The sequence below is a fragment of the Oncorhynchus mykiss genome, chromosome 4 (assembly GCF_057628025.1).
Source record: "Oncorhynchus mykiss isolate SJ-2025 chromosome 4, ASM5762802v1, whole genome shotgun sequence".
Lineage (NCBI taxonomy): Eukaryota > Metazoa > Chordata > Actinopteri > Salmoniformes > Salmonidae > Oncorhynchus > Oncorhynchus mykiss.
In genome coordinates, this window is record NC_143025.1 from 33,688,791 (window position 1) to 33,713,447 (window position 24,657).

The 24,657-nt window shown below is 42.1% G+C and overlaps 1 protein-coding gene across 6 annotated transcripts in view; it reads right to left on the reverse strand.

Annotated features, from left to right (window-relative positions):
* Window positions 1–17,441, reverse strand: part of LOC110521718 (ecotropic viral integration site 5 protein homolog) — a 70,174-nt gene extending 52,733 nt beyond the window's left edge. For 3 of the 6 annotated variants that reach the window (XM_021599520.3, XM_021599516.3, XM_090231887.1), the window contains exons 1-2: window positions 17,201–17,441; window positions 2,810–2,999 (exon numbers count right to left, since the gene is read on the reverse strand). In XM_021599520.3, the coding sequence (XP_021455195.2) occupies window positions 2,810–2,999; window positions 17,201–17,379 (369 nt within the window). In that variant the 5' untranslated portion in view covers window positions 17,380–17,441. Of the gene's footprint in view, window positions 1–2,809; window positions 3,000–4,017; window positions 4,053–12,996; window positions 13,090–17,200 lie in introns of those variants that run through there. The other 3 variants (XM_090231889.1, XM_021599521.3, XM_090231888.1) reach the window with 2 other exon arrangements.
* Between the last annotated feature and the right edge of the window lie 7,216 nt (window positions 17,442–24,657).

Here is a 24,657-nt window from a genome sequence, read left to right on the forward strand (position 1 = left end):
TTTAGTTGCATTCATTTTTGTTTTTAAAGTATGTAATTTTGAGAAGCCCCTTTAAGAAAAACGCTCCAAAAGAGATACAGTAGGCTAGCCAAGACTAATGCTAGGTATTTTTGTAGCTTTCTTATGTAAACTATCAATAGTAGGCAGCTTGTACAGTTGAAGTCGTAAGTTTACATACACTTAGGTTGGAGTCATTAAAGCTCTTTTTTCAACCACTCCACACATTTCTTGTTAACAAACAATCGTTTGGCAAGTCAGTTAGGACCTTTGGCAAGTGCATGACACAAGTCATTTCTCAAGCAATTGCTTACAGACAGATTGTATCACAATTCCAGTGGGTCAGAAGTTTACATACGCTAAGTTGACTGTGCCTTTAAACAGTTTGGAAAATTCCAGGAAACGATGTCATGGCTTTAGAAGCTTCTGATAGGCTAATTGACATAATTTCAGTCAAATACAGGTGTACCTGTGGATGCATTTCAAGGCCTACCGTCAAACTCAGTGCCTCTTTGCTTGACATCATGGGAAAATAAAAGGAAATCAGCAAAATTGTAGACCTTCACAAGTTTGGTTCATCCTTGGGAGCAATTTCCAAACACCTGAAGGTACCACGTTCATCTGTACAAACAATAGTACGCAAGCATAAACACAATGGGACCACGCAGCCGTCATACCGCTCAGGAAGGAGACGCGTTCTGTCTCCTAGAGATGAATGTACTTTGGTGCGAAAAGTGCAAATCAATCCCAGAACAACAGCAAAGGACCTTGTGAAGATGCTGGAGGAAACAGGTACAAAAGTATCTATATCCACAGTAAAACGAGTCCTATATCGACATAACCTGATAGGCCGCTCAGCAAGGAAGAAGCCACTGCTCCAAAACCACCATAAAAAAGCCAGACTATGGTTTGCAACTGCACATGGGGACAACGATCCTACTTATGGAGAAATTACCTCTGGTCTGATGAAACAATAATATAACTGTTTGGCCATAATGACCATCGTTATGTTTGGAGGAAAAAGTGGGAGGCTTGCAAATCGAAGACCACCATCTCAACCGTGAAGCACGGGGGTGGCAGCATCATGTTGTGGGGGTGCTTTGCTGCAGGAGGGACTGGTGCACTTCACAAAATAGATGGCATCATGAAGAAATAAAAAATTATTTGGATACGTTGAAGCAACATCTCAAGACATCAGTCAGGAAGTTAAAGCTTGGTCACAAATGGGTCTTCCAAATGGACAACGACCCCAAGCATACTTCCAATGTTGTGGCAAAATGGCTTAAGGACAACAAAGTCAAGGTATGGGAGTGGCCATCACAAAGCCCTGACCTCAATCATACAGGAAATTTGTGGGCAGAGCTGAAAAAGTGTGTGCGAGCAAGGAGGCCTACAAACCTGACTCAGTTACACCAGCTCTGCCAGGAGGGATGGGCCAAAATTCACCCAACTTATTGTGGGAAACTTGTGGAAGGCTACTCGAAACATTTGACCCAAGTTAAACAATATAAAGGCAATGCTACCAAATACTAATTGAGTGTATGTAAACTTCTGACCCACTGGGAATGTGATGAAAGAAATAAAAGCTGAAATGAATCATTCTCGCTACTATAATAGTATCTGACATTTCACATTCTTAAAATAAAGTAGTGATCCTAACTGACCTAAGACAGGGAATTTTAACTAGGATTAAATGTCAGGAATTGTGAAAAACTGAGTTTAAATGTATTTGGCTAAGATATATGTAAACCTCCAACTTCAACTGTATGTGCTTGTATGTTCACTATTCAAGGTTTACTTTTGTAAATCTCTTTCCCCCAAATAAATAAGCTCAGCGAGTAGATTGATGGCCACTTCTTTTTGCTCTGGACAGCTCCCATGTGCTGTGTAAAGGCATCAACTCATGTACTGCTCGAGAAGTGATTCGCGGGAGCATGGTGGTGCTTGAATGCATGGCCAATCATATTGCTCAAAAACAAATAGAATGTAATTTAGGTGTGGTCTTCAATTTCATGCTCTCTCCCTTCATGTAGAAATTTGACTGCAATCACAACACACACACACACACGCACCAAAGACAGGATCAGCAGTGGTTCCCTGTTATCGCTCACTTTGTGACTGACAGGCGCCCGTCCTATCAATAGATTGCTAGAAGATGGAGGGCTCAGCAGACTTTTTTCTGACTAGTGAATTGAAAAGTAGCCTAGTTAATTTAAGTGGAAAAAGTGCCGACAGCCAGCACTAGTGGAAACCACTGCTGTAGCAACTATAGTAGAATAGATATGGTTTCAGTGCAAAGGGGCACTACACACGATCAGTTTGCAGGGGGCACTGAGAACAAAAAACTAGACCAGAACTGACACCGTAAGTTCAATGACAAAACAGCCACAGTAGGGGTCACTGAGGGACGTACCTGGCCTTTGGAATTAGACCTGAACAATAAAGTATCTACAACATGAAACATAGCCCGCACTGTACAACAGCTTCTAAGTCGACTAACTTCATTGATTACAAATACTTGTGTTAGTTACTTGTTACTAGCTTGCCATTACAGTCTTATAACAGTAACAGGATCTCATTATGGTACGACTAATGCACAAGGTTAGCAGTTAGTCCGAAGCATACATTGGCTCATAGACAACCGTTGGTCACCTGTGTCATGGGGAACATCCACCATATTGCCTCCACCTTACAGAAGGCCAGGGTTAAGCCCAAGGGAAAGGAGGAGGGAGCCACTTGGGATCAGCTTCCCCAGGTCGAAAGAGTTTCATGTAACTCTTCCAGAGGAACCTATAGCCTAGTAGTGTCTCACCTTGAGCTGCTTCTCCTTCTTCTTTCGGACCTCCTCCCACTCATTGACTATGCGTCCCCAGAGGATCCAGGAGTCCTCCTCCAGGTGAGACAGGTTGGAGGAAGCCGAGGAGCTGGACACGAGGCTGGAGACGCTGTTACGTCTGGATCCGTTCACAGAGCGGAGGGACTTACTGTCCGTCTCCAGCAACCTAAAGAGACAAGCACAACAGGCTTAAGCATTTCTTTCCTCTTTTGACCGTTCAACTTAGGCCTACAAGATCTGCAATGAGAGACTCGGACTGAATGAGGGAACATTTCATTCTATGTTCGGAAGTGAACGCAGCTCAAATACAAAATTATAGACACAGGTAACAATGTAGCGTAACTGCCAATGTCCCTGTCAATCTGAAACCTTTCATTGGTGCCAATAATTTGATATGGGCAGTGAAAGCAGAGTGGGTTTACTGGACATTGAGTAAACGCTTGACGCAAGTAACCCAATAATTGTTGCGGAACATTTATCCAAAGCATGCTGGCACTTCTAGAGCAGCGCTAAAAACAGATAAGCTCATTTAAGAAGGTAGAAATTGCAGTGAGGTGTAGTACCGCTTTATGACAGCAGAGCCACAGCCAAGGAGAAGCCTAACAGCAGCCCCAGCGATGATAGGAGCAAAGCCTGCTGCCGCCACAGCTCTGAGCCCTGGATGTAGGGTCGATGGGGTTACAGACAGTAAGGCTTATAGTGCATCTCTTCAAAAAGGTGGACAGGACAACACATCCCGTCACGGCACTTCTGCTTGTTTCCTCAACCAAAAATGCTATGAACATAGATAGTAAAGCCTTGAACAACCACCATGATCACTTCATCAGGGTCAATACTAGGGTCGGGCGATATTACGACAGCATAGTCTATCGCCCATGGTGACAACATCGCGATTCACCAATAATGACTCACTTCTTGTAGCAGGCATTACAGAAAATGTACACAGGTCTCAAGCACAAAACAACGCAGTAGTGAGTAGCCAGCAGCCAGCTGATCTATATATTTCAATTCTGGCCAACTTGGATCTATTTGCTAGCTAAATAAAGCAATTATCCAGTTGGTAGAAGATGGTGGACTGCTTCTATCCAGCCCATGATGTGGACCTATAAACTAGCTCACTGCAGTAATTCCTCATCCCACAGTCACTGCTCCAACATGTAAGCGTCACAGACAGAGACACAAACCTGTTCTGCTCCTCCACCATAAAGGAATATTTGAAAATATTTGCCACTGCCTGCACTTAGCATCTGCCCAGGCTATAGCCCAACTGTGAGTTAAGCTGATTTGGGGCCATAGCGTCATATATCACCATTTTTATGGGTACATAATCACTATAGGACAAAGGTTGACATTGCATTTTTACAGTCCACTCCAAACACATTTTTCAGTCAGGCTGATATTTAAAATGAACCTTTAACTTGCATTAAGGTCCCAGGTGACAGAAAACAAAGTGGACTTGCACAATTGTTTACCTATTACTTCAATGTGATCCTAATTTTGAACAAAACATGACCACTTAAAAAAAATCTCATTTCAGAACGTGCTTAACCATGCCAATGCTAAAATGTACAGGTTTAAAACGGTGCAGTTTGCGTATATTAAGCTGGAATGCGCTCTTTTTAACAAAAGGCCATTAAAACAGCGGTTTCCCACATTACATTAGGAATTGTATTGCATTGACTGCTTGTCAAAATGCACGTTTCCCTCACCATGGCACTTGCAGGTTGAATGCGCCTTGAAATAAATATTTATCTTGCTTAGAACGCACAACAAGATGACTAAGTAAATAGACAAACTATTCTACTATGGGGTTGTCTGGTTTTTCTATTCATTACTCGTTTTGTTTGCAGAGGGAAAGTAAATGCGTCACATCTTTTTTTGGCGTGGCGGGAATGATTTTGCCGTGGCGCAGCGCCACAGTTAAATGATTGCAGAGGAAACACTGAACAGGCCCCTGGCCTGTGAGAGGGAACCATGCCTATCATCCTATACAGTGCACTGCGGACGAGCCCTTGGGTGCGTCCCAAATTGCAACCTATTCTCCTGTAGTGCACTACCTTACACAAGGGCTATGGTCAAAAGTAGTGCACTACATAGGGAATAGGGTGCCAGTTGGGAAGAGGCTATGTCTGGGCCTACGACACAAAGGCCCATAAATCTGATCTCGGAAAAAGGGCCTGGGCCTCTCGGGTGCATGGTGACGTCACTGGGAGAGCTCACAGACTGGGTAGGGTTACAGCCATATTTGGGTCAGGAGAGAGGGGGTCAGGGTAGGCCTGGGTTACTGTCACAGCTAGAACGGCACCAGCAAGGGTTTTACAGTTTGTGGTTTTACATGTTTGAGAAACATACCCAGAACAGCAATTCACTTCTGCATCCTCGTTGTGTAGATTGTGATGCAGGTCTGTAGATATTGTACACATGAACTGGTCTCATTCCAAACATTATCAGCAAAGTTATATTCCATTTTGTAGCGACTCGAGCAATACCTCTCTGTCCATTCTACAGGTATCAAAATAAAAGGAAACACTTGAGTAAATGACGGACACAAAGTATATTGAAAGCATGGGGTGCATCCACACAGGAAGTTGCAGACACTTGTAGAATATATGCCAAGTCACATTGAAGCTGTTCTGGCAGCCCGTGGTGGCCCAAAGCCTTAAGACACTTTTTTCCATCTACGTAACATTACAAAAATCAGAAACTTTCTGTCCAAAAATGATGCAGAAAAATTCATCCATGCTTTTGTTACTTCTAGGTTAGACTACTGCAATGCTCTACTTTCCGGCTACCCGGATAAAGCACTAAATAAACTTCAATTAGTGCTAAATACGGCTGCTAGAATCCTGACTAGAACCCCAAAATTGTATCATATTACTCCAGTGCTAGCCTCCTTACACTGGCTTCCTGTCAAGGCAAGGGCTGATTTCAAGGTTTTACTGCTAACCTACAAAGCATTACATGGGCTTGCTCCTACCTATCTCTCTGATTTGGTCCTGCCGTACATACCTACACGTACACTATGGTCACAAGACACAGGCCTCCTATTTGTCCCTAGAATGTCTAAGCAAACAGCTGGAGGCAGGGCTTTCTCCTATAAAGCTCAATTTTTATGGAATGGTCTGCAAACCCATGTGAGAGACGCAAACTCGGTCTCAACCTTTAAGTCTTTACTGAAGACTCATCTCTTCAGTGGGTCATATGATTGAGTGTAGTCTGGCGCAGGAGTGGGAAGGTGAACGGAAAGGCTCTGGAGCAACGAACCGCCCTTGCTGATCTGCCTGGCCGGTTCCCCTCTCTCTACTGGGATTCTCTGCCTCTAACCCTATTACAGGGGCTGAGTCACTAGCTTACTGGTGCTCCTTTATGCCGTCCCTAGGAGGGGTGCGTCACTTGAGTGGGTTGAGTCACTGATGTGATCTTCCTGTCTGGGTTGGCGCCCCCTCTTGGGTTGTGCCGTGGCGGAGATCTTTGTGGGCTATACTCGGTCTTGTCTCAGGATGGTAAGTTGGTGGTTGTAGATATCCCTCTAGTGGTGTGGGGGCTGTGCTTTGGCAAAGTGGGTGGGGTTATATCCTTCCTGTTTGGCCCTGTCCGGGGGTATCATCGGATGGGGCCGGTGTCTCCTGACCCCTCTTGTCTCAGCCTCCAGTATTTATGCTGCAGTAGTTTATGTGTCGGGGGGCTAGGGTCAGTTTGTTATATCTGGAGTACTTCTCCTGTCTTATCCGGTGTCCTGTGTGAATTTAAGTATGCTCTCTCTAATTCTCTCTTTCTTTCTCTCTCTCGGAGGACCTGAGCCCTAGGACCATGCCTCAGGACTACCTGGCATGATGACTCCTTGCTGTCCCCAGTCCACCTGGCTGTGCTGCTGCTGCTCCAGTTTCAACTGTTCTGTCTGCGGCTATGGAATTCTGACCTGTTCCCCGGACGTGCTACCTGTCCCAGACCTATTATTTGACCATGCTGGTCATTTATGAACATTTGAACATCTTGGCCATGTTCTGTTATAATCTCCACCCGGCACAGTCAGAAGAGGACTGGCCACCCCTCTTGGCCTGGTTCCTCTCTAGGTTTCTTCCTAGGTTTTGGCCTTTCTAGGGAGTTTTTCCTAGCCAACGTGCTTCAAAACCTGCATTGCTTTCTGTTTTGGGTTTTAGGCTGGGTTTCTGTTCAGCACTTTGAGATATCAGCTGATGTACGAAGGGCTATATAAATACATTTGATTTGTTTGCGTTTCCATTATTTTGCCAGTTACCTGTAGCAGCAGGCTACAGGGAGAATGGAATAGCTGGATAGCTTTTTATTGCCCTCGAGTCGCACAAAAAGGGAAAATAAAATTGCGGGTAAAGTTCAGAATACAATAGATAGATACATAGATAGATACAATTTCATGTGTGCAACATCTAAAAGACCTGCATCACTATAGTGAGAGCTTTGTTGTTTCTAAAAAAAGGGATGTATTTGAGTCTTTATGCAGCCTTTGTTCATGTTTTTTTTTCAGCGCCACCATACTGAGGAAGTGCTTTGCTGTTTGGGGTAAATTTCTCAAAAACGTGAAATCACAACAACAAAAAAAGTGTCTGCACCCTTCTACAACATCCCATTTACATTAAAAAAGAAAGATGTGGTTGTAAAAAACAAAATGTTTACTTTAATTAAAACATAACCTCACTTTCAATGGCAACTAATCTGGAAAACAGTAAGCTAGATGCCAGACCAGGTACAGTATCATACGAGAGGCCTATAAAGTGAGAAGGCTGTTGCTGAATGCAGAGCCCTATGTCATCACAGCTGTACGGGGGTGTGAGGGAATACCCCTAACCAATAAGGGCCGAGGGGGTGTGGTATATGGCCAATATACCATGGCTAAAGGCTGTTCTTAGGCACAACACATCTTGGCAACACCCAAAATCCCCGCTCGACACACGGAGCAAGACACGGTAATAAACCTGTCCAGCAGGTCTAGATCTGATACATGTTCTAGGTAAGATACATGTTCTTGGTAGATCTGATACATCTGCCCTAGGTAAGGGACTATCATTTGTACCAACATCACAGGCCAAGGAATTTGATACAGTTATAGACTTCCAAAACTTTTTTGGTAATGGGGTTGCTCCCTATGCACCTGCCAATGTTAATCTATTTAACAATATTAGTAACCAGACAGGAAACCGTGCTTATGTTTTTCCCATGGATAACCACCTGAATGACAATGAACTTGACTCCAGCCCTGAGGACATGACAAGGGAAAATACATATTTTAAAAGGAAAATCACATTGTTACTTCAGGTCGACCGATTAATTAGGGCCAATTTCAAGTTTTCATAACAATTGGAAATTGGTATTTTTGGATGCTGATTTTGCAGATTATTATAAAAAAAATCTTTACACCTTTATTTAACTAGGCAAGTCAGTTAAGAACACATTCTTATTTTCAATGACGGCCTAGGAACCGTGGGTTAACTGCCTTGTTCAGGGGCAGAACGACAGATTTTTACTTTGTCAGCTCGGGGATTCAATCTTGCAACCTTACAGTTAACTAGTCCAACGCTCTAACCACCTGCCTCACGAGGAGCCCGCCTGTTACGCGAATGCAGTAAGAAGCCAAGGTAAGTTGCTAGCTAGCATTAAACTTATCTTATAAAAAACAATCAATCAATCATAATCACTAGTTACACATGGTTGATGATATTACTAGTTTATCTAGCGTGTCCTGTGTTGCATATAATCGATTCGCGAAAAAGGACTATCGTTGCTCCAACGTGTACCTAACCATAAACATCAATGTCTTTCTTAAAATCAATACACAGAAGTATATATTTTAAACTTGCAAATTTAGCTAAAAGAAGGTTAGTAGGCAATATTAACCAGGTGAAATTGTGTCACTTCTCTTGCGTTCATTGCACGTGGAGTCAGGGTATATGCAAGAGTTTGGGCCGCCTGGCTCTTTGCGAACTAATTTGCCAGAATTTTACGTAATTATGACATAACATTGAAGGTTGTACAATGTAACAGGAATATTTAGACTAATGGATGCCACCCCTTAGATAAAATACGGAACGGTTCCATATTTCACTGAAAGAATAAATGTTTTGTTTTCGAGGTGATAGTTTCCGGATTCGACCATATTAATGACCTTAGTAACACAGAAATACGAGCCTATGTTATAATTAAGTCTATGATTTGATAGAGCAGTCTAACTGAGCGATGGTAAGCACCAGCAGGCTCGTAAGTATTCATTCAAACAGCACTTTCGTGCGTTAAGTGTTCATGCAGTATTGTTGTAATTGTCATTATTACATATATATATATTTTTTAAATTGTTCGATTAATTGGTATCGTTTTTTTTTGTTCCTCCAATAATCGGTATCAGCGTTGAAAAAAATCATAAAATCGGTCGACCTCTAATTGTTACCACCTAAAATAAATCCTTCTCATGAGAAATATGTTGCCGCCTAGTTGAGAAAGATGTACATAATCTCCTGGCTAGGAAAAAATAAATATATAAGGTATTCCACAATATGTCCAAAGCAGAGAAAGAATCTCTTATGGAACTGAAATATTACTCCAGTATGATTATAAAACCTGCCGACAAAGGTTGGTGCAATAGTGATACTAAATACAGCAGGCTATGAAAATGAAATACTGAGACAACTTAGTGACGATGAATTTGACAAAAGACTCCCATAGGACCCTACTAATCAATTCAAGTCTCTGATCCATGATAAATTGTCAACATTTTTGAATGAAGGGGAAATTACAAAGACCGAATATGAGGTTATGAAAGTTGACTGCCCAACCACAGCGGTCATATACGCTCTACCCAAAATTCACAAGCGCATGACACTACCTATACCAGGCAGGCCCATTGTGAGTAGTAATGGATCTCTGACAGAGAATATCGCTACCTTTGTAGACCATTTTGTGAAACCCTGGGTGATCTCCCTTCCCATGTCTACTAGAGACTATGATTTAAAAAATAAATGAAAAAAATCTGTGGACCATATACCTGAAAATTCTATTCTGTGTACTCGATGTTACCAGTCTATATACTAACATCCCCCATCAGGGCGGCCTAGAGGCCCTCATGTTCTACCTCAATGAATGTCCCTCTAATGCTATTCCCAGCACTAATTGTATTGTGGACTTGGCTGAACTGGTACTAACCTCCAACTATTTTCTCTTCAGAGTAGACTTTTTCCTCCAGACTAAAAGGGGCAGCGATGAGGAGCACTAATGCTCCTAATCATGCTAACCTATATCTAGGAATGTTTAAAAAACAGGTGGTGCTGAATCCAGACCTTAACCCCTTTCTCTCCAATATTCTCCTAATTCTGAGATATTTGAATTTTCTTGATCTATCCAGGAAGATCTTTTGGAATTCCATGCTTACCTTAACTCCATGAATGAACACCTTCACGTCACCATCAACTATGACCTATCACAAATCAGTTTTCTTGGTGTGATGGTTATTAACGACAAAACCTCCCTCTCTGCAGATCTCTATTGGAAACCCACGGGCAGAAATACTCTCCTTAGAGGTAACAGCTTTCATCCACGTCCACTTATTAAAAGTCTCCCTATAAGTCAATTCAGTCGTATCAGAAGAATATGCAGCTCTGATGCATCTTATCAGAAACAGACCAAGGACCTCACTCAAAGATTTAAGGAAACGGGGTACAAAGACAATTGGGTAAAACATGCCAAGGATTGTTTTGAATGTCTAAAGCCTTCAACCAAAAGTCAAAGTTCCATCATGCTTTACCCAAAACTCACCATTGGAGAAGGCATTTAAGGCCATTATCAGGAAGCACTGATACATTATTGATACTGACCCACAATTGAAACCCATTTTTAAATATCCCCCACGTATGGTTTTTAAAAGACCCCCGTACGTGAGCGATAGTGGTTAAATCTGATTACATCGACAATTTATTGTTAAAATGAGAGGCTGCCTGGATCTTTAATATAAAGACCCTTGCTGCCTTCGGCCTCAACGTGAACTTTGATCTGAAGCCATTCTTGTGATTATTGTGGTTTTGCTATGCATTGTAAATGTTTGTAGGCTTATGTAGCCAAATTGTATCCATGACCGTACGCTATCCATTCATGTTTTTTGTATGCTATTTTAATATATGAGAATTAACCAATATCAGGCCACACCCAGCCATGTTTACAGACACCAGTGTGTCTTTGGACACTATATAAACGCGTCACCTCATTATACCCTGATGAAGACAGCTTGTCTGTCGAAGCGTTGGACATTACATTTTTGCATCTGAGCTCCTAGAGTGTGCGGCTCTCATTTAAGTGTTCTACTCCCCTAGTCAGCACCAGCGTTTATATAGATCATTGAATGTTAATATATATATTTTTATTTGATAGGTTGTCTTAACTGGCTTGGCTATCTGGGAACAGTGGGGCGGCAGGGTAGCCTCGTGGTTAGAGCGTTGGACTAGTAACCGGACGGTTGCAAGTTCAAATACCTGAGCTGACAAGGTACAAATCTGTCGTTCTGCCCCTGAACAGGCAGTTAACCCGCTGTTCCTAGGCCGTCATTGAAAATAAGAATTTGTTCTTAACTGCCTTGCCTAGTTAAATAAACGTAAAATAAATAAAAAAATGCCTTTCAGTTACTGACGCAAGCCTCAAACCACTAGGCTACCTGCCGCCCCATTGAATGTTAATATTGTGAAACTATGATATACATTTTTTTTACCTCCTGTTTCAGGAAGTGATGAGATGAGTACTGCCCCTATATATTAGGTACATAGGACCTTCCACCCCCACCTGGGATAAGGATGCCAATTGAAGACCTAAGGGTCGAAACGTTGTTGTAAATAAATATCACCTGGGAACATGAGCAGCAGTGTGCAGCGTTTTCTTTTCCATTTTCCCTACATTGGCCATATGCCATACATAACTAGAACAGTAAACAAGTAGTTTTGCATCATACCGGTGGCACAGTGCCTTCGGAAAGTATTCAGAACTCTTGACTTTTTGTTACGTTATAGCCTTATTTCGCCTCAGTCTACACACAACACCCCATAATGACATAGCAAACACAGGTTTTTAGAATTTTTTGCTAATTTATTACGAATAGAAAACTGAAATGTCACATTTACATAAGCATTCACTCACACCCTTTACTCAGTACTTTCCTGAAGCACCTTTGGCAGAAAGAACAGCAGTCTTGGGTATGATGCTTCAAGCTTGGCACACCTGTATTTGGGGAGTTTCTTCCATTCTTCTCTGCAGATCCTCTCAAGCTCTGTCAGGTCGGATGGGGAGCTGCATAGCTATTTTCAGGTCTTTCCAGACATGTTCTATCGGGTTTAAGTCAAGGCCACTCAAGGACATTCAGAGACTTGTCCCAAAGCCACTCCTGCATTGTCTTGGTTGTGTGCTAAGGGTCATTGTCCTGTTGGAAGGTAAACCTTCACCCCAGTCGGAGGTCCTGAGTGCTCTGGAGCAGGTTTTCATCAAGGATCTCTCAGTACTTTGCTCCATTCATCTTTCCCTCGATCCTGACTGGTCTCCCAGTCCCTGCCACTGGAAAACATCACCACAACATGATGCATGAGGAGTGGCTTCCGTCTGGCCACTCCACCATAAAGTTTGTTCGGCCAGCTCTAGGAAGAGTCTTGGTGGTTCCAAAGTTCTTCCATTGAAGAATGATGGAGGCCACTGTGTTCTTGGGGACCTTCAATGCTGCAGAATTTCTCTCTCCATGGAAGATTTCATGCAATGTTATTGTCAGAAATACATCACAAATGTTGATAGAATGAACAGTGTAAGTTGGCACATACACTGTGGCAGACAGGAAAGCGGAGTTCCAAATGTAGCCTAGTCGCTGCTCCTCAGCTAATAATTCACCAGTACACAAACAGGTCATACTGGGTTCTCACAGACGGCTCAAAACAAAATACATCAAACCATTGAGATTTACTGAAAAGTTTAAGTACAGGCTCCATTACATTTAGCATAACCAGAATAAGAGACGGAAATCACAAAGATTCCTAGGAACTATTTAAACGAGTCGATGTGGTTTGTTGCCAAATAATCCATGTCAGTTACACCGTCTTCCGTTGTGGCCTCTTGGTAACAAGAAAAGAGCCATGTGATCTAGAAAGAGAAGTAACAATCCTTGTGTTGCTTACCAAGACAGACTCATGGTGCTTTCTTTATGTCTTTGTTATGTAGAAGATCCAGAGAAGCTACCAGCCTGGTGAACTGGCTGAACTGAGTCTGGGACTCTTGTCCCTGTCACATACACCTCTTATCTACTCTACACGGTACAAAGGCCTTCTCCAAACATGGATTTCAAAATACAAAAGTAATCTGTCAGTTCCCACAGATAATAGCCTAGTTTTTGCTGCACATCAGTGCCTGCCTGCTCAGTCAGAAAGAGAGAGAGGATAGCTAGGCATGTACAGAGCATTCAGAAAGTATTCAGACCCCTTCCCTTTTTCCACATTTTGTTACATTACAGCCTTATTCTAAAATGGATTAAATAAACAATTTTCCTCATCAATCTACCCACAACACCCCATAATGACCTTGCAAAAACAGGTTATACATTTTACCAAATGTGTGTGCGTGTGTATATAAAACAGAAATATCACATTTACATACATATTTAGACCTTTTACTCAGTACTTTGTTGAAGCACCTTTTGCAGCAAACTACAGCCTCGAGTCTGAATAAGGTATTTCTGTGTTGTTCTTTTTGAAATACATTTGCAACAACTTCTAAAAATCTGTTTTCGCTTTGCATTGTGTGTAGATTGATGAGGGAAATTGTTTATTTAATCAATGTTATAATAAGACAGTAACGTAACAAAATGTGGGAAAAGGGAAGGGGTCTGAATACGTTACGAATGCACTGTACATTTCTGTTTTTCATCTTGGCATTCATTAGGGGAGGAACAAGAAATCTCAACATCAATATCAGTGGGATATCATACGCCTGAATGAGTCTTCATGCAGTTAATATTATTTGCTTTTTCCTTCTTCAAAGATGACTATTTTCAATGGAAGGATGTCAATTAAAACTTTTTTTGTTTGTTGTTGAAAACATTAATGAGCAACGACATTTTCGGTCCACAGTAACAATGATGCTTAAAATCGTGCTTCCTACCTGACACAGCCTTTTCTAAGGGGGCAACAAGCACTCTACATTTTATCAGGGTGACATGAGGGTCTTTGTGGGCTGTGGCAGATGATAGGGTATTGTTGTCAGTCACAGGGAAGGAGGGAGGGATGGAAGAGGGAAGAAAAGGGAGGGGCAGCAGGGACATGTGCCTCGTGAAAGAGGCCAGCTGTGGCCCTGCTTGCAGGGGTTGAGATCTGGGTCAAAGATCAAATAGCCCAGAAGTCCCCTCTACATCACCACACCTTCTGTCCACCCTTTGTTCAAGAAGGTGCTTAGAGGTCTGCCCAGGACAATGAAAAGGAAAAGTTGAATAATAAAATATAGTGAGACATCCTTGTGGTACAGTCCATGGAGTGAGAGACTGATGCCAAAAGGAGCTAGAAGAGGATAAGAATCATCCATCACTAGTGAAAGCAGAAGTCTCTCTCTCAATCTATAGCCAAGCTTTACAGAGCATGGGGGAAAAAACATTTTCAAATATCACTCTCACTTCCTGCTCATCTAACACAGCAGATTGTGCAGATAGTTTCACCTTCAGATGTGTCCTACTACAGTTTGTCTCAGCCCCACTTTGAGCATCGCTCTCACACTTGAAACAGATCAGTTCACCCACCCTTCATTCGGTCTGTAAAAGCCAAGGCTACATCTCACAGGGCTCGGAATACAGTATTCTTCACTTGAGATACTTGAGAAGGCTTTACACAGCAGTGAGTATAAACCCAAGCAACCGGCTGCACTTCCCAGTTATCATCGTTTCCATGTCAACACTGAGACTTCTTATAAAAGCAGGGTGAGAGCCATAGGAGGGACAGAAGGAGAGAGTGGTGGGAGAAAAGGGAGAAATAGAGAGAGTGGAGCGACAGCAGTGGGGACTAAATGCACACTAATCTTGTTTCAGCTAATGAAAACTTCAGGTGACAGAGTGTGGCTGGCTGTTCTTACTAAGATGACTGTGCCATGCCTTCACAACCAGAGTTAATATTATACTCACTGTTGTTGGGTGTCATGCAATTCTATTGCTAGATGGACAATTAACATTACATAACCAATGGCTTTGCCAATGGTCTACAACAGGGATGGGCACCTTTGAAGCGGGTGGGGGCCACAAAAAAATCTGAACTCATCATGAAGAGCAAGACATTTTAGCCCCCCCCACACAAGACAGCGGTGAGATTTACATTTAAGAGTTCTACACATTTTTCCATGGAGCATAGATACAGTGCCTTGCGAAAGTATTCGGCCCCCTTGAACTTTGCGACCTTTTGCCACATTTCAGGCTTCAAACATAAAGATACAAAACTGTATTTTTTTGTGAAGAATCAACAACAAGTGGGACACAATCATGAAGTGGAACGACATTTATTGGATATTTCAAACTTTTTTAACAAATCAAAAACTGAAAAATTGGGCGTGCAAAATTATTCAGCCCCCTTAAGTTAATACTTTGTAGCGCCACCTTTTGCTGCGATTACAGCTGTAAGTCGCTTGGGGTATGTCTCTATCAGTTTTGCACATCGAGAGACTGACATTTTTTCCCATTCCTCCTTGCAAAACAGCTCGAGCTCAGTGAGGTTGGATGGAGAGCATTTGTGAACAGCAGTTTTCAGTTCTTTCCACAGATTCTCGATTGGATTCAGGTCTGGACTTTGACTTGGCCATTCTAACACCTGGATATGTTTATTATTGAACCATTCCATTGTAGATTTTGCTTTATGTTTTGGATCATTGTCTTGTTGGAAGACAAATCTCCGTCCCAGTCTCAGGTCTTTTGCAGACTCCATCAGGTTTTCTTCCAGAATGGTCCTGTATTTGGCTCCATCCATCTTCCCATCAATTTTAACCATCTTTCCTGTCCCTGCTGAAGAAAAGCAGGCCCAAACCATGATGCTGCCACCACCATGTTTGACAGTGGGGATGGTGTGTTCAGCTGTGTTGCTTTTACGCCAAACATAACGTTTTGCATTGTTGCCAAAAAGTTCCATTTTGGTTTCATCTGACCAGAGCACCTTCTTCCACATGTTTGGTGTGTCTCCCAGGTGGCTTGTGGAAAACTTTAACCAACACTTTTTATGGATATCTTTAAGAAATGGCTTTCTTCTTGCCACTCTTCCATAAAGGCCAGATTTGTGCAATATACGACTGATTGTTGTCCTATGGACAGAGTCTCCCACCTCAGCTGTAGATCTCTGCAGTTCATCCAGAGTGATCATGGGCCTCTTGGCTGCATCTCTGATCAGTCTTCTCCTTGTATGAGCTGAAAGTTTAGAGGGACGGCCAGGTCTTGGTAGATTTGCAGTGGTCTGATACTCCTTCCATTTCAATATTATCGCTTGCACAGTGCTCCTTGGGATGTTTAAAGCTTGGGAAATCTTTTTGTATCCAAATCCGGCTTTAAACTTCTTCACAACAGTATCTCGGACCTGCCTGGTGTGTTCCTTGTTCTTCATGATGCTCTCTGCGCTTTTAACGGACCTCTGAGACTATCACAGTGCAGGTGCATTTATACGGAGACTTGATTACACACAGGTGGATTGTATTTATCATCATTACTCATTTAGGTCAACATTGGATCATTCAGAGATCCTCACTGAACTTCTGGAGAGAGTTTGCTGCACTGAAAGTAAAGGGGCTGAATAATTTTGCATGCCCAATTTTTCAGTTTTTGATTTGTTAAAAAAGTTTGAAATATCCAATAAATGTCGTTCCACTTCATGATTGTGTCCCACTTGTTGTTGATTCTTCACAAAAAAATACAGTTTTATATCTTTATGTTTGAAGCCTGAAATGTGGCAAAAGGTCTCAAAGTTCAAGGGGGCCGAATACTTTCGCAAGGCACTGTACATGTTGTAGTTTTAAAGCAAGTTTGTTACATTTCTACACATTTTGCCATGGAGCATAGATACATGTTGTAGTTTTAAAGCAAGTTTGCTACATTTCTACACATTTTGCCATGTGGATAAGAGAAGATTTAGCCATTTTTAATATGATATCTGAGTTAGCGTAACTAACAAAATCATGGGGACCCCCGGTCGGTAACTCGACCACGATTATTACAAGTTTAGATAGCTGGCCAGACTAACTTCCCAATCTAAACAATGTTACCTGAGATGTGCTAATTAAGTTACTGTCAAGACTGACATAACAGAAACATGAATGATGTTGACACTTGGCAGTTATTGAGTGATTGATTGTTTGACATGATCCCCTCACCTGTTCTGCTCCTCCAGCTTGGCCAGCAGCTCCAGTTCATCTGGGCTGAGCTTTGCAGGCGATGCCGAAGTGGGGGACGAGGAGGAGAGGGAGGTGGAGGACGAGGTGGCTGTGGTGGTCTGCAGGGACGAGGGCACCGTTGCCACCTGGCTAGACGGCGTGGCCACCTGGCTAGCCATCTGACTGACCGTGTGTGACACTGAGTTCTTCACCCATGAGAGTGTAGAACTCAGCTTGCCTGCAACCTTTTCAGTCGCCACCTGTGGAGGAGATAAGGACTCATGTGAGCTGTAGGAGGACTGGAGGAGGCCTTTACAATTTAACTTCCTTCCTTGTCTGTTTCATGGATTTTAGGCTTTTTGGCAATGCTTTAGTTATGGACACTGGATAGCCAGAGAACAAAAAGGACTATTGAAAACCACACTGATGTGTGACTGTGTTAGTGTGTAGTTTCATCACGCTCTCCGTAGCCGATGTGAGTAAGACCCAAAGACGTTAACATTCACAACACCACAGGACCAGAAGGATTACTAGGATGCTTACTCAGAGTATGCGCTGTACAGCTTGAAAGTGTCTTCACTGACATTTTCAACCTCTCCCTGACCCAGTCTGTAATACCTATGTTTCAAGCAAACCACCATAGTCCCTGTGCCCAAGAACACCAAGGTAACCGGTCTAATTGACTACCGCCCCATAGCACTCACATCTGTTGCCATGAAATGCTTTCAAAGGCTGGTCATGGCTCATCAACACCATCATCCCAAAAACCCTGGACCCACTCCATTTCACCCCAACAGATCCACAGATGATGCAATCTCTATTGCACTCCACACTGCCCTTTACCACCTGGACAAAAGGAACACCTATATGAGAATGCTGTTCATTGACTACAGCTCAGAGTTCAAACCCATAGTGCCCTCCAAGCTCATCACTAAGCTAAGGACCCTGGGACTGAACACCTCCATCTGCATCTGGATCCTGGACTCCATGCCGGGCAGCCCTCAGGTGGTGAGGCAGGGTTTCCGTTAGGAAAATGTGGCGGCGGACATTTGACCTGCAACATTTGAATTTACATTTGAATAATTTAACGGACCCACATGCATTGGGTGTGCAACCTCATTAGGGCATCCACCCACGATTCTCAGAATGACAGAAATAACATTTAGAATATGGTTATTTATATTAACAGAACATTCAAGTCGAGGATGCAACGATGTGCAGTCTTTCTTACCGAATTCTGAAGTGCACTTTGAAGCTGTTAGAATAACTGCCCACGTTTACTTTTCCTCGGCCAACAAGACGAGTAACAAACAGCAAAATCACTAGCCTATGTAAATCTACTATTATAGAAACGTTTAGGCTACTCTATTGGTCAGCTTGTCGAGAAAGAAAGAGGCTATTCCAAAACAGACTCTGGGACGATAGATCCCAAATTCATACAACCAGTAGGCCTAGGATACATTAAAAAAAAACTATTAAAAAGCAATGAATGATGCAACAGATCAGAACATTTAGCTTTAAAATGTTAAAACTATTATTTATTCACATTATTAGCACAGAAATGCACACAAGGCAGTAGGCTGCGTGTGAATGTTCATTCCATAATGCATTTAAGCGGGAAAACAGTTGTCAAAAGGGCAATACACATGCAAGTAGTTTCATGTGATGAAAATATCCTTTAGAAATGTAGAAAGAGATAAGATCTAATAGGCTACTTTGAAGCAATTTAAGGTTTGAAGGTTTGATGCTGCTTATTCAAAACAACTGGGAACTCGGAAACCTCCGACTTCAGTGTGTTCAAGACAACTGGGGGGAAAAAAACAGTCATCCAACTCGGAATTTCAAAAACTTGCAAACACCGGCGTCTTTCTAGAGCGGTGATTCCCAACCAGGGGTACTAGGACCCCTGAGGGTACTTGGACTATACACAGGGGGTACTTGAGAAGACTTATGAGACCATAGGCCTACTGGTAAAAGACACGAGGGGGCACTCCGGGCAGAGCAAAATTCAGTTGGTGGTACAGTAAACAAAAGAGGTTGGGAACCGCTGTTCTTGAGCTACGACTTTCTGACCTGAAGATCACTGAAGTCCTGATTTGAGCTTGTATTTGTTCTAAGTTCCCAGTTGTCTTGAAAGCACCACAAGATGCTGCAGCAGTAGCTGATTTTCCACTCAAAGGCTCTATATGCTGTACGTGTGACAAACTAATATACTGTACACGCGCCAATTTAATTCCACTAAATTGGTGGAAGAGTGGGGTAACATCTCACAGCAAGAACTGGAAAATCTGGTGCAGTCCATGAGGAAGAGATGCACTGCAGTACTTAATGCAGCTGATGGCCACAACAGATACTGACTGTTACTTTTGATTTTGACCACCTTCTTGTTCAGGGACACATTATTCAATTTCTGTTAGTCACGTCTGTAGCACCTGTTCAGTTTATGTCTCAATTATTGAATCTTATGTTCATACACATGTTAAGTTTGCTGAAAATAAACACAATTGACAGTGAGAGGACGTTTCAACTTTTGCTGATATATATAATTTATTATTTCTCAGGATTTTGGAAATTCTCCCGGGACCACGTTTTCATATCAGTCGTCCCCACATGGGTTTGCAACCCCTAGTATGGTAACCACCTCGGAGACCATCAAAGCCCTTTCTAATTCTCTACTTTCTGATATTTTTTTGATAATAACAAAAACTAATATTAGATTAGTGAACAAATAACAATTACATTCTTATCTCATTAACTGAATAAACTAATTTATGCAAAACCCAATGCCCATGTGTGAAAAAGTAATTGCTCACTTACACCCAACAATTTTAAGGCTTTCAAGCATTTACTGCTCGTTTTATGTCCTGCCGCAACATTTCAATTGGGATTAGGTCTGGACTTTGACGAGGCCATTCCAAAACTTCAAATGGGTTGCTTTTTAGCCATTTTCAGGTAGACTTGATTGTGTTTTTGATCATCGTCTTGCTGCATGACCCAGCTGTGCTTCAGCTCACAGACAGATGGCCTGACATTCTCCTGTAGAATTCTCTTATACAAAGCATATTTCATGGTTCCTTCTATTAAGACAAGTCATCCAGGTCCTGAGGCAGCAAAGCATTCCCAAAACATCACAGAACCACCACCATACTTGACCGTTGGTATGAGGTTCTTACTGTAGAATACAGTGTTTGGTTTTCGCCAGGAATAAAAATGGAACCCATGTAATCTTTGTGTGTGTTATTTGTAAATCCAGGTTCCCTTTAACTAATACCAGGTTTGGTTGAAGGTCTGATAACATTCAGTATCAAAAATATGCAAAAATAGAGGAAATTAGAAAGGGGCAAAATACCTTACAGGCCATCAGACTGTTGTACAGTCACCACTAGCAAGCATACGCCCAGTACCCTGCCCTGAACTTTAGTCACTGTTACTAGCCAGCTACCACCCGGTACTCTACCCTGCTGCCCTGGGGGTGCAACTCAATATTAGGAAGGCGTTCCGAATGAATTAATGAAACCAGTCAAAAGTTTGGACACACCTACTAAATTTTTTTTTAAACAATTATTTACATTGTACAATAATAGTGAAAACATCAAAACTATGAAATAACACATATGGAATCATGTAGTAACCAAAAACATGTTCATTAAAAATATATTTATATTTGAGATTCCTGAAAGTAGCCACCATTTGCCTTGATGACAGCTTTGCACACTCTTGGCATTCACTCAACCAGCTTCACCTGGAATGCTTTTCCAACAGTCTTAGAGGAGTTCCCACATTAGCTAGGCACTTGAAACTGCTTTCCCTTCACTCTGTGGTCCAACTCATCTCAGATGGGTTGAGGTCGGGGGATTATGGAGGCCATCATCTGATGCAGCACTCCATCATTCTCCTTCGTGGTCAAATAGCCATTTGGGGCGGCAGGTAGCCTAGTGTTTAGAGCGTTGGGCCAGTAACCGAAAGGTTGCTGGATTGAATCCCCGAGCTGACAAGGTACAAATCTGTTGTTCTTCCCATGAACAACCCACTGATCCCCGGTAAGCCGTGAATCTTTTCTTAACTGACTTGCCTAGTTAAATACATTTTACATTTAAAACATTTCAAATTACACAGACTGGAGGTGTTTTGGGTCACTGACCTGTTGAAAAACAAATGATATTCCCACTAAGCGCAAACCATCTACATTATCTCAGCTCACTGGTCACCATAGCAGCACTCACCCGTAGCACGTGCCACAGCAGGTATATCTCACTGGTCAAACCCAAAGCCAATTTCTCCTTTGGCCGCCTTTCCTTCCAGTTCTCTGCTGCCAATGACTGGAACGAACTGCAAAAATCACTGAAGCTGGAGACTCATATCTCCCTCACTAGCTTTAAGCACCAGCTGTCAGAGCAGCTCACAGATCACTGCACCTGTACACAGCCCATCTGTAAATAGCCCATCCAACTACCTCATCCCCACTGTACGTATTTATCTTGCTCCTTTGCACCCCAGTATCTCTACTTTCACATTCATCTTCTGCACATTCCAGTGTTTAATTGCTATATTGTAATTACTTCCCCACCATGGCCTACTTATTGCCCTAACCTCCCTTATCTTACCTAATTTGCATACACTGTATATATTAAAAAATAACTGTGTTGTTGTATGTGTCGAACTGCTTTGCTTTATCGCAGTTGTAAATGAGAACTTGTTCTCAACTAGCCTACCAGGTTAAATAAAAGGTTAAATAAATTAAATATATTTTTTTAAACAGGTGGGATAGTGTATCGCTGTGGTGGCCATGCTGGTTAAGTGTGCCTTGAATTCTAAATAAATCCCAGACTACGTCACCAGCAAAGCACCACCACACCTCCATGCTTCACGGTGGGAACCACACATGCAGAGATCATCAGTTCACCTACAGTTCACCTACTCAGACGTGTCCCCCTGCTTAAGCCATTACATGTCCAGGCCCATCTGAAGTTTGCTAGAGAGCATTTGGATGATCCAGAATAAGATTGGGAGAATGTCATATGGTCAGATGAAACCAAAATATAACTTCTTGGTAAAAACTCAACTTGTTGTGTTTGGAGGACAAAGAATGCTGAGTTGCATCCAAAGAACACCATACCTACTGTGAAGCATGGGGGTGGAAACATCATGCTTTGGGGATGTTTTTCTGCAAAGGGACCAGGATGACTGATCCGTGTAAAGGAAAGAATGAGTGGGGCCATGTATCGTGAGACTTTGAGTGAAAACCTCCTTCAATCAGCAAGGGCATTGAAGATGAAACGTGGCTGGGTCTTTCAGCATGACAATGACTCCAAACACACCGCCCGGGCAACGAAGGAGTGGCTTCGTAAGAAGCATTTCAAGGTCCTGGAGTGGCCTAGCCAGTCTCCAGATCTCAACCCCATAGAAAATATATTTGGAGGTAGTTGAAAGTCCATGTTGCCCAGCAACAGCCCCAAAACATCACTGCTCTAGAGGAGATTTGCATGGAGGAATGGGCCAAAATACCAGCAACAGTGTGTGAAGACTTACAGAAAACGTTTGACCTCTGTCATTGCCAACAAAGGGTATATAACAAAGTATTGTGATAAACTTTTGTTATTGACCAAATACTTATTTTCCATCATACTTTGCAAATAAATTCATTAAAAATCCTACAATGTGATTTTCTGGATTTTTTCCCCCTCATTTTGTCTCTCATAGTTGAAGTGTACCTATGATGAAAATTACAGGCCTCTCATCTTTTTAAGTGGGAGAACTTGCACAATTGGTGGCTGACTAAATACTTATTTGCCCCACTGTATGTATGTATGTATGTATGTATGTATGTATGTATGTATGTATGTATGTATGTATGTATGTATGTATGTATGTATGTATGTATATCTATATATATACACACACACACACATATATATATACACACACATATATACACATACACACATATATTGTGTGTATGCATATGTACAGTTGAAGTCCGAAGTTTACACCTTAGCCAAATACATTTAAACTCAGTTTATCACAATTCCTGACATTTAACCCCAGTAAAAATCTAAACCTTTATTTATTAACTAGGCAAGTCAGTTAAGAACAAATTCTTATTTTCAATGACGGCCTAGGAACAGTGGGTTAACTGCCTTGTTCAGGGGCAGAACAACAGATTTGAACCTTGTCAGCTCGGGGATTCAAACTTGTAACCTTTCGGTTACTTGTCCAATGCTCTAACCACTAGGCTACATTGCCGCCCCGCTCTTAGGTCAGTTAGGATCACCACTTTATTTTAAGAATGTGAAATGTCTGAATAATAGTAGAGAGAATGATTTATTTCAGCTTTTACTTCTTTCATCACATTCCCAGTGGGTCTGCAGTTTACATACACATTTAGCATTTGGTAGCATTGCCTTTAAATTGTTTAACTTGGGTCAAATATTTTGGGTAGCCTTCCACAAGTTTCCCACAATAAGTTGGGTGAATGTTTGCCCATTCCTCCTGACAGAGCTGGAGTAACTGAGTCAGGTTTGTAGGCCTCCTTGCTCGCACATGCTTTTGCAGTTCTGCCCCCAAATGTTTGGGTGTACCGATCCTGTGTAGGCGTTGTTACACGTGGTTTGCCACTGCGAGGACGATCAGCTCCCTGTAGTGCGGTCTTAGGAATCTCACAGTACGGACATTGCAATGTATTGACCTGGCCACATCTGCAGTCCTCATGCCTCCTTAACGATGAAGAACTGTGAAGTTAATTGGATTTTTACAAATTATCTTTGAATGACAGGGTCCTGAAGATGAGATGTTTCTTTTTTTGCTGAGCTTAAGCGAATCGTAATCTAGCTCGTTAGTTAAACAGCCCAAAATGATCGAAAACTAATGTTATGCAAGGTAGTTGTCAATTCTTCATGGGTAGCTAGCTAACAATTCTTTGTGGCTAGCTAGCTAGCCCTATTGACTTACCCTTTCACTGAACCTTGCTTCTTCTAGCCAGGACAATGGCAAGAGAGATGAAACAAGATATAGACAAAGCAAACATTTTACTTAATAACTATCAGCTAGCTATATGTGAACTGTAATAATGTAGCTAACCAAATACTATAACCGGCAAAATGACTTAAAAACAATATTTTCTCAGGTAGATGTCAATTCTTTGTGGGTAGCAAGCTAACAATTATTCTTGGCTATCTGGCTAGTTAGCTAACAGTAGTAGCTAGCCCTATTGACTTACAACATACAAAACAACTACAGTGGGTATTATAGGCAGGTAACAATGCCAAAATTACCGCAGCATGTATTTATTAATGTATCAAGATAAAATACTGTAGTCAGGCAACATATGAGATGTGACTAGGCAACATATCATCTCGCAGTCGGAGAGTATTTTCTGTCACTTCAACTCAAATAACGGACACCTTCGATTTCAAGAAACGTTCTTTACGTGGTTGTGTCATATTTCTTTGCATACTTTG